The sequence below is a fragment of the Octodon degus genome, unplaced genomic scaffold (genome assembly GCF_000260255.1).
Source record: "Octodon degus isolate 3935 unplaced genomic scaffold, OctDeg1.0 scaffold00112, whole genome shotgun sequence".
Taxonomy (NCBI): Eukaryota; Metazoa; Chordata; class Mammalia; order Rodentia; family Octodontidae; genus Octodon; species Octodon degus.
Window position 1 is genome coordinate 5,875,248 of NW_004524688.1, and position 10,658 is coordinate 5,885,905.

The window sequence follows — 10,658 nt, forward strand, 5'->3', positions numbered from 1 at the left end:
AAAAACAAAAAACAAAACCCCACAACCTTAAAAGCATCACCACAGTCTGTTTCAGATGTGGCCATAACTCTGCCCAGTGGGCTGTCTAGTCACATCTACTGACCAGCAGCCCTCGGCATACCCTATCTGGTGTCCTGCCTGGATGGCTCGGGTGGGGAAGGGCACTCCCCGCCGAAGATGCTTCTTAATTCAGGCCCCAGGAGAATCACTCCAGGGCAGGAATCAGCCTTCCAATCCTCTCCAACAAGAACACCTGGCAGTGCTCAGAAATTCTCCATCAATACGTGCTAGAAAACATCAGACACACAAAAACTCCAGACACACAGCAGTCTACTATTTCAGAAACACATATTCCGACAAAACCCTGGGGAACTTCATGGCTACCTTCAGGGACCCTCATGAGCCCACAAAGTGATCTGCGTTCCTTGGGAAGTTTCCCCCTTGACAGGAAGCTGCGGTCTCCAGAACATGCCTATAAATCCTGTTCTTTAAAATTGCCCTATTTTTGTTCTGTTTGTTTCATATTTTGTTTTAAATACAACCTCATTGTTACAGATAAAGTACGGTGTACACAGCTAGAGTTTACTCTGCACCATAGTAAGACCAGAAGAGGAGGACACCACCAGTCTGAGAGGGCTGCCAGCACAGCAAGGAGGGGCAGCTGCCGGACCCTGCATCCTATACTGGAATACTGAGGCTCTGGTGGGGAAACTATTTACGCTTCGCTTATAACATGTTTATATAGTTGCACCTATAAGAAAAGTTTTTTTCTCCTCAATAAATACAGAAATAACCCCTCCCCCGACACCCTCACTGCTAAATTATAGGGTTATGATTTGGCAACACACTGTTTGAAGGATCATGTACTCATCATCGAAACCAAGCCTCAAAGAAATTTTGTAGTCACTGCTGGTTACTTAATGAATTAAAGTATTACAAGCACACATTTCTTCTCTCTTTTATCTTGCCTTTTTTTGGACAGAGTCTCTGTGGCCTTGAACTCACTATATGTAGCCCAGGGTTGCCTCAAACTTCAGTTAATCCTCCTGCTTCAGCCTCCCAAGTGCTAGGATTGCAGGTGTGTGCCACCACTCCCAGCATGCTTTTAATATCCTATATTCTAAATCTATTCTTTCCTGAATTGTCTCAATTAGCAAAATTCTACAATATATTCAGTACTTAGATACACACAAAAACAAAAACCTATACAATGTAAAGGTTTAAAACCTATTGGTGTAGAGCCAGCCATGGTGGTGCAAACCTGTAATTCCAGCCCTCGGGAGACTAAGGCAAAAGGGCTGTTGTATGTTTGAGACCAGCCTGAGATACAAAGTGAGTACAAGGCCAATCTGAACTGCATAGTGAGACCCTGTCTCAAAAAAACAAAAACAAAAACAAAAAAAAAATACAAAAACACCTTACTAGTGTTCTTCTGGTGCTTTGTGGTATGGAAGGGAAGGATAAATAAGAGTTAAGGTGAGTTATGTACATGTACCCATTCTCAACAATGAATGTAATCATTATATAAACATGTACTAATAAAAACTTTTAAAACTTAAGTTCAACATGTAAATAACATGCTCCTCATATCTCCTTCAAAAATTCCCAGCGCACAAGCTAAATGAGGGCAATGCTACGCACTGGTCTCTGGGTGTGATAAAAGGCCAGCGCTGCTGCGTGGGGCTCCCCTGGTACCTTGCTGGACAGGACTTCGGGAGGCACCCTAGCAGACCTGCAGTACAGATGCTGCAATCTCTGCATCTCAGCAGCAGTGTGTGTGAGGGCAAAGGATACACAGGAGCGGGACAGGCGAGGCTGGCCCTGTGAGGGAGCCTCTGGAATGTGGCTTGTTCAATTTTAAGACAAAAGATGCTAATGTACGGGCTGATTTTTCTAAACTAAAACCCGTGTGCAGGTTTCACTGCAGTATTGGCACTCTGTCATAAATAAGTAGGCCTTGGGTTCCAGTTTGGCACTTCGGGGTCTCTAAAAGGCTCACCATCCTTGGTCTAGACCTTTAAATTCTCCCACATTTCAGATACATGGAATAAACTGTAGCGGCCAAAGAAATCATCTCAACCCATGCTTCACGCAACCCCTGGAGACTAGTATTTCCACAGGAGTAAAACGCAGCTTGCTTTCTCTCTCCCACTCCACATTGAGCCTGAGCGCTTGCTCCCAGCAAGACAAAAGTCTCACTCTAACTCTACCTTTTAACTTCTACTTGAATTAAAAAAGCACCAGCCTAATCTCTAAGTATCAACTACCATGTATAAGACATGAAACAGAAATGTTCAATAAACTGAAATGGATTTACCTGCCAGCCCTTGTCCGCAGTCCTATAGTATGGATAGTTTTTAGTGATGTGGGTATAAATTCCATTTAGGGTGAGCTGTTTATCAGGAGCCATTGTAATTGCTTGGACTATTAATTGTGCATAGGAATAAGGTGGCTTTGAATCATCCTGTATTTAAAAAAAAAAAGTACAGAAGTTTAACATATTTTTAACTAAAATTCATTTAATTTTAAAACTAACAATGCTTAGTTTTTCTTATCATAAAATTAATAGGATTTGGAAAACTTGAAGGAAACAAATGGGAAAGTGACTTCCCAACCTCCCTGAGTAGACTCTTAAGTAAAACAATTAAGAAGTATTCAGTGATATTTGATATTATACAAGCATTTTGCGTCTGCAATCACACTATCCATGTGCAAGCTAAGCTTTTCAGATAGATCCAAGAATAATACTGGAACAATATCACTTCTATTCTTGTCACAGAACAGGTTTTATAATCTTTAAAAGAAATGAAATTTATATTATATGCTAAAGTTTCAAATAAATGTGGGGTGGAATGGGGGACACCGGAGAGTATAAAAGAAGATTGAAAATTACATAAGCAAAGCATGCAAAACCAAAACCACAACTAAGCAAAGTTGTTTGAACTTGGTGGAGTTCAGCACAACACACAGGAAGTCACCCCAGACTCTGGAACTCCAACCCTGAAGTGACAAGGAAGCCAGCTGGTTATGCATAGGGGACAGCAGGCCCCTGATCTCCAGGCCCCAATCCTGAGGTTCCACATGTGCAGCAGGAGGCACGAGGAGTGCTCAGGGCACAGCTGCTCAAAGGCCAGTCCCTGTGTGACTCCACACAGGACACATGACACACTGTGAGCAGGAAGGAGCCAGAAGGAGGGATCCAATTCAGGACGTGTGGCATCTGCACAGAAGCCAGCAGTTGTGCTCATGGCTCATTCAGAGTCTGTGGCAGCTCACTGTGACAACCCAAAAATCACATTTGCGCAGGGCACAGTGGCACACACCTGTAATCCCAGCTACTTGGGTGGCTGAAGCAAGAGAATCACAAAAGTTCAGGGCCAAGCTAAGCAACTGAGTGAGACTCCATTTCATAAAAGAGTGTGGGTATGAGGATGAGCACTTGCCAAGCATACAGGAGGTCTTGAGTTCAAAGCTCAACACTTTGTAAAACAAAAACAAAACCTAGATGTACCAGGAGAAGCTGCTGGGAAAATACCCAGTCCCTGTACAAGCTTCTGGAACATGTACACACCTGCACAGTAATGTGAATGAGCAAAACCTCCCAAGGAAGTACAGTTGATTCTATTTATGTGAAGTTTTAAAACAAATGACTAGACACAATATTCAAGGATAAATGCAAATGGACCAAGAGAATAGGTGGGAACAGGGTTATTGGGAGTCAGCTGAAGCCAGGATGTCCAGGATAGGCAGGGCAGATAGCAGAGGCTGCTGCAGGCACACGAGGGCCACCCATTCCCAGGGGCCGGGGCCTTCCAAAGCAGAGTACATCCAGTTTGCAAAAGCAATTGATTCAATCCAGTCAGTCAGTAAGTCAGTCAGTCATCCGTCTGCCTGCCTGCCTGTCTCTCTTTCTATGTATTTAGTACAGGGCCTACAGGGTCTCGATACACAGATTGGACCCATAGCGATCCTCCTGTTTTCAGCCTCCCATGCACAGGGATTACAGGCATGAGCCACCACACCCAGTCTCAACTGCCATCTCAGTGTGCCCCGAGGGTGGGGCTGGCACTGCATACCTGGTATCAAACCCCGGTCCCTGTGTCTGCCTAAGCAGGTGCTTTAATCTGCTGAGTTATAGTTTTTCTTTATTTAGCATTACAATTTCCACAGAAAAAATTTCATAGATGCCCTTTCTGGGGCCCCCACATCTCAAATCACTGTTCCTTCTAGGAGCATTGAGGTCACTTTTAATTTTGTTTTACATAAACTTTGTTCATGTCCTTCAAAGTCCTGCAAGAGAAACTGCTTACTAGATCAAACAATAAAAACCATGTAGAATACACGGTTATGGTCAGCAAGTGCTGTCTAAAAAAGGGGCAGCTATGCTGTTCCCAAGGGTGCACACACCTACGTGACCTCTGGAGCAGTACGGCAGGGAACAGACATGTGTCCCACACCCAATGTCAGCCACCTCTACCACAGCCACTCGAGAGAGGCGCTGAGTGACTGGGTATGCATTTCCCAACCCCACACCAGGCAGACTCAGAGACCTGGAGATAACCCCACACACATGCTAACACACGAGATACAGTGTGAGGGCCAGGTGAACACCCCTGGGGCTTGCTGTAAGACCAAAACATTTACCTTTGGGCTGTCTCCACCTGAAGCTTCCTTTTCATTTTCTGGCTGTGAGTTGTCAGTCATTAAACTGAGGTCGGATGGTATCACACGGCCCATTTTGTACCCTGAAGACCCTGCTCCCCGGGGACTGGATGGGCAGGAGTTTGCAGCACTGTGGAAGAAAGAAGGTTGCGCCTATAGCCCACAATCCAGTGCACACCATACATGCTTCATGCTTCAGTAACTGGCACTGAGTCAGGCAAAACAAATAGGAAACAAGCCAGCCTGGGCTACCAAGTGAGGCCACCCTAAGCTGCACAATGAGACCCTGTCCTAAAAAGACAAAAACAAAGCAAAACAAAATGGAAGATGTGGAAAAGTAAGAGAACATTCTCAATCCTTATGAGAAGGGACGCTTCCATTCTGTGAAGCAAGGCAGAAAAGGGCTCTCCACTCCCACACTTCATCACATAAGACACAAGCTCTCCACATAGCAGCGCCATGAGGAAGCTGAGGTTCCGATGGCTCCAGAACTTACCAAGGGTCCAAACGACATACACTGTGTCCAGTAACAGAGAGCACATGGCCCACCACCCCTCCCGACTGTGAAGCTGGGACAGAGGAGGGCAGGGCAGGTCCACTTGGAGGGCAAGGCTGAGCACAGGCCGTGCCCCCGGAGCCCCCGACTAAGGCTGTGAGGTGCACCTGGAGAGCAGATGGGCACCTTCTCCTCACAGAAGGGACATGATCAGACCCAACTCTACCTCAGGCCTGACCATGGGCATGTCCACTGTGACAAGAACAGTATAATAATATATCAATTTAAAAAATGAGCCACTGAGGGGCTGGGGAGATAGCTCAGTAGAATATGTGCTTGCCTGGCAAGTGCAAGGATCTGAGTTCAATCCCTGGTTCCATCAAAAAGAAAGAAAGAAAGAAAACAAAGCAAGGGTGATGTTAGGAGAAGACTTAAGGCAATGTTTTAGGATCACAAGTCCGCATCTTGTACAGCAATTAACCACTAAAAAGAATATATGCAGTGTATTATTTATTGAAACTGTACTTCTGATTTGATTTGAAACTGTCTCATTGCTGTTTATCAATAAAACTTTGAAAAATAAAAAAAAAAATGAGCCACTGAAATGAAATATGAAGATGACTTAGAAACCCAGTAAGTGACAGAGGCATTAGGAGGAAAAGACACATTGTGTTAGGAGTGGTGACACAAGCCTATACTCCCAACTACTGGGGAGACTGACGCAGGAGGATCACAAATTCAAGCCCAGTCTGGGCAATTTACTGAGACTCTTGTCTCAATTTAAAATGTTATGTGTGTATGTCTTTTTGAGATGGTGTCTCGCCTGCAGTTCAGGCTGGCCTTGAGCTTACTTTGTAGTCCAGGTTGGTCTTGAAATGATCCTCCTGCCTCAGCCTCCCAGGTGCTGAGATTACAGGCACGGGCCTGGCCCAATTTAAATTTTTTTTTTTAATTTTATTTATTTGTGTGTGTGTGTGTGTGTGTGTGTGTGGCCAGCTCAGCCCACCAGGGGGCGGGCTGGCTGGCATGTGGTGCTGGGTGATTGAACCGTGTCCCTGGGCTTTGCTAAGCTTATTCTAAGCAGGTGCTTTAGACCACTGAGCCATCTCACCAGTCCCCCCAATTTAAAATTTTAAAACAGCTGGACCTGGTGGTCCATACCTGTAATCTCAGCACTTGAGAGGCTTAAGGAGGAGGATCACTATGGGTTTAAGGCTAGTCTAGGCTACATAGTAAGTTTATAAGACCAGCCTGAATTACAGTGTGAGACTGTCTCAAAAACAGCCAAAAAAAAAAAAAAAGGTCTAAAATTTAAAAAATAACTCAAGAGTGTAACCCAGTGGCAGAGCACTTGCTCAGCATGGAGGAAACCTGGGCCTCAATTTCTAGAACTAGGGGAAATATGGTTTTCACTCTTGGAACTTTTGAGATTCCATATAAATTTCATAATGAGTTTTTGTTTTGGCAAAAAAAATCATTTTGATGGAAAATACACTCAATGTGTAGAGCGCTCTGAGTAGCGTCGACATCTTAACACTCCTAGGTCTTCCCTCTTTCAATCTGTGAACATGAGATGTATTTCCATTCGCTCACGCTCTTAATTTCCACAAGGCTGATGACTGATGCTGGTTTTTAAAATAAGACATCAACTCTGAGGTATAACACAGAAGGGTTTCAGTTCCCGTGTCCTTCCTCCTCAGCAGGCCATGCAGACGTGTAGCACTGGGCAGACAAAGGGTGCCCCCCTGCCAGCCAGCAGCTGCTGTACACAGGCTGCACAGCAGCACTGACTGCAGAGAGGAAGTGTGTCCGCTCCCCACGTGTGGCCTGCACACTACCAACACAAGGTCCCTGTGCCCCTCCACACGCTTGAGACCAGCGGATCACAGCAAGCAGGCCTGACTTGCGCTCAAGCCCAGGCGGGCGCAGACAGGCAGAGTCCTCCTCTCACCCATAATGCCTGGCCTGGGAAATACCGCATCAGGGCCAGATCCACCTGCAAAGGCTTCATGGCTGCGCTTGGTGCTGGCATCCTGTTTCTGGGTCATAGGGTCTTTCTTGAGTAACAGTGACACGACTTGGTCACTTTGGTGTGTCCAAACTGAAGTACACATTTTCAGAATTCATATGAAACTATCAAATTCAAATTAAAAACCCATCCCAGATTTTAGACCAATCTTGCAGATCATCATCTTATAATCCACTGAACTGGCAAAATAGCTCAGCAGACTAAGCGCCTGCTTAGGCAAGCACAGGGACTGGGGTTCGATCCCTGGCACCAAGATGGGCATGCTGGCACACACCTGTAATCCTAGTGCTGGGGAGGCTGAAAACAGAAGGATCACTACAAATCTGAGCTGTGTAGTGAGACCCAGAACCAAATACATAAAAAAATCTACGCTCCCTTAAAATGAATACTAAGTAAAAACCAGGAACTAGTCAGGTGTGGTAGTGCACATCTGTAATCTCAGCTACTTAGGAGGCCAACGCAGAAGGACCATGAGTTCCTGAGTAGTTTAGCAAGACCCTTCAAAATTTTAAAAAAGGGCCAGAAGTATATCTGAGTGGTGCAGCACTCAGCTGGCACACAAGCAGGCCTGGGTTCCATCTCCAGTACTGCAAAGAAAAAAAGGAACACATGGGAACTGCACTTCCTGATGTAAAATTGGCAGCAGTATCCCAAAACACAAGAAGTATTTTAAGCACCTGTCACACCTCCCTGTCCATGGAAGGTGGACACAGAGGAAGCACCATCCCTGGCTGCGCGTACCTGATGGTGCCCGTCGGGGACGGGAGGGGACTGATGAGGTGGGCCATGGTGTCTGGAATGTTGATGGTCAGGGGGGAGATGTGCGGCTGCACAGGCTTCACCGGGGACTCGGGGGCCTCCTGCTTCTCCCTCTTCTCATTGGACAGAGCTGTGAACGTTATCTTGATGTTTGTGCTCGGAAACCTGAACGTGCACCTGCAGAAGCAAATCGCACAGTCAGCACCTGTCTGCATCCTGTCAGAGTCCCTGAGTGTCCCACAGGCAATGACGGGGTGGCCATGCTGCCTCCACTGCCAAGCTCATCTACAGGGCTACGGGGTGCTCATGAGTGAAGCCACAGGGAGGATTTTCGTGACTAGGAAGATACTCAAGTGCCATTTAACCTCTACCCTTTTGCAATAAATACATATATAAGTTTTAAGTCTTATGGATAAATAAAAACTTAAATAACACTTGGTATGTACTACTACTTTCAAAGTAAGATATAAATATATCTTAGATATAAATATATCTAAGCCACAGACAATTATGTGGGCTTTTCCCCCCATAAAGAAAACTCGTTCCTTTTTTTATGAAATAAAAAATGGCACATACTCATAATCCCAACTCTTGGGAGGCTGAGGCAGAAAGATTACAAATTCAAAGACAGCCTGAACTAGAGAGCAAGATCCTATCTCAAAATAAAAACAAAACTGCCACCTATGGTGGCACATGCCTGTAGCCTGCTATCTGAGCACTCTGGGAAGCTGAGGTAAGAGGATCACAAGTTGCAGCTCAGTTTAAACAATTTTGAGCTCAGCCTAGGCAATTTAGCAAAATCCTGTTTCAAAACAAAAATATAAATAAATTTAAAAGGCTGGGAATGTGGCTCAGTGCAAAGGTTCAACCTTCAATGTCACAAAAACAAAACAGACCCAAAGACTAACACAGCCCCTGGGTCTCAAGCCAGAGTGACACGAAACACCACCCTATGTCTACAAACAGCCAGCTAGCTTGCAAGAGGAGCATGGCTCAGCTCTGCTGTGGTTCTGCCCAGGACTCTGCCATGAGGACCAGGTTTACCACCTGTCCTGTTAAACACACTTGCCTGGGAAGGCTCCACCTGTCATGTGGCAGGCAGACACACTTCCATCTCCTGACAATGGTATACCTGGGTCCAGAAAGGGCCCTGCTCACCTGACTGCCTATCATGGTCTGTGTATGCTCCAAACCACATTGCCACTGAGCAGTACTGAGAGGCAGGAGGTAGTGTGGCCCAAGGTACATGTTCCTAACCAGAAGGCTGGACCTGGTCTGATCTGTCTCTTGCAAGCTGAGCCTCTCCTGCCACATCAGGACCCAGTAGAAAAGCATTCACCAGGTATCAGTGCCATGTTCTCCTGAACCATGAACCAAATTTCTATTTGGTTCTATTTCTCTATTCAATCACCCAGGCTATAGTATTGTGCCACAGCAGCATGAACAGAACCAGGTCCATAACCTCCTCTGAAGTCAGGTGAGCAGGGCCCTTTCTGGACCCAGGTATACCATTGTCAGGAGATGCAAGTGTGGCAGTGTCTGCCTGCCACATGACAGGCAGAGCCTTCCCAGGCACTTGTGTTTTACAGGACAGGTGGTAAACCTGGTCCTCATGGCAGGGTCTTGAGCAGAGCCACAGCAGAGTTGAGCCATGCTCCTCTTGCAAGCTAGCTGGCCTCCCTTTCTCCCCTTGAGCAGGCATGTGGCAGTCCCAAATACCAGCCCCCACCCCAGGTCCTGCCCCATGGGGCTCCACCTTATATCTGTGCTCACTCTGGAACAAGCTCTCCAGACCCATGACCTGGACCTCCTCACACACAGATTGGTTTGAAAATTCGCCTTTCAGTCTTCATAGCTTCCAGGGCTCCAAAGCCCCAGCATGCTCCCAGAGCCTCTAGCTGCACCAGTGCTGGGCTGCAAGCATAGCCACCCAGGGTTCTCTCCCAGGGACCCCACTCAAAGCCACCTCCACAGCCAGTGCAGTCAGCCACCACCTCCAACACCTACCCCCAATAGTGTGGCCACTCTGCCAGAGACCCAGTTAATACACAGAACAAATGAGCCACCTTGTTTTCATGGCTTTTGGGGAGAAAATGTTCCAAACCACTCTAAATGAGTGAGAAAGACCCTCACTTAGAGGATGCGTGTGAAGAGCTACCTGAAGAGAGAAAACAAGCCAATAAAATGGAGCCAAAGATTACAACCAGACACTGCCTGAAGACAATGTGCAGGTGGAGAATACACAGGAAAGCATGTCCCCATCTGTAGCCCTTGGCACAAACAACACTCAAATCCCAGCTCCTCAGGAGGGATCACTTGAGCCCAACAATTTGAGACCAGCCTGGGTAATACTGTGAGACCTGTCATCTGCATCCCTCACGAGACATCACTCAACATCTGTGAGGACAGGTGAATATAAGAAGACCGAGCATACCAGCCACTGACGAGGAGGCCAGGCGCTGATGAGGACATAGAGATGGTTCCTGTGCCCCGGCTGGCATATGTAACAGTGCAATCACAGTGCAAGCCAATTGGCAGTTTTGCATAAACTTAAACATCCAGTAATTATCCAACCAAACAACCGTACTATTGGCATCTACCTGGAGAAATGAGGATGCTAAAGCAGATGGATATTATGGTACATGACGATTAATCCTAGCACTTGGGAGGCTGAGGCAGAACAATCACTGTGAGTTTGAGAGTAACCTGGGC

General features: G+C 46.3%; 1 protein-coding gene across 3 annotated transcripts in view; it reads right to left on the reverse strand.

The window, feature by feature from the left end:
• Foxk2 (forkhead box K2) overlaps positions 1-10,658 on the reverse strand; it is a 50,396-nt gene that overhangs the window by 16,703 nt on the left and 23,035 nt on the right. For all 3 annotated transcript variants that reach the window (XM_023699312.1, XM_023699311.1, XM_004639542.2), the window contains exons 2-4: positions 7,929-8,123; positions 4,645-4,792; positions 2,318-2,464 (exon numbers count right to left, since the gene is read on the reverse strand). In XM_023699312.1, the coding sequence (XP_023555080.1) occupies positions 2,318-2,464; positions 4,645-4,792; positions 7,929-8,123 (490 nt within the window). The remainder of the gene's footprint in view (positions 1-2,317; positions 2,465-4,644; positions 4,793-7,928; positions 8,124-10,658) is intronic.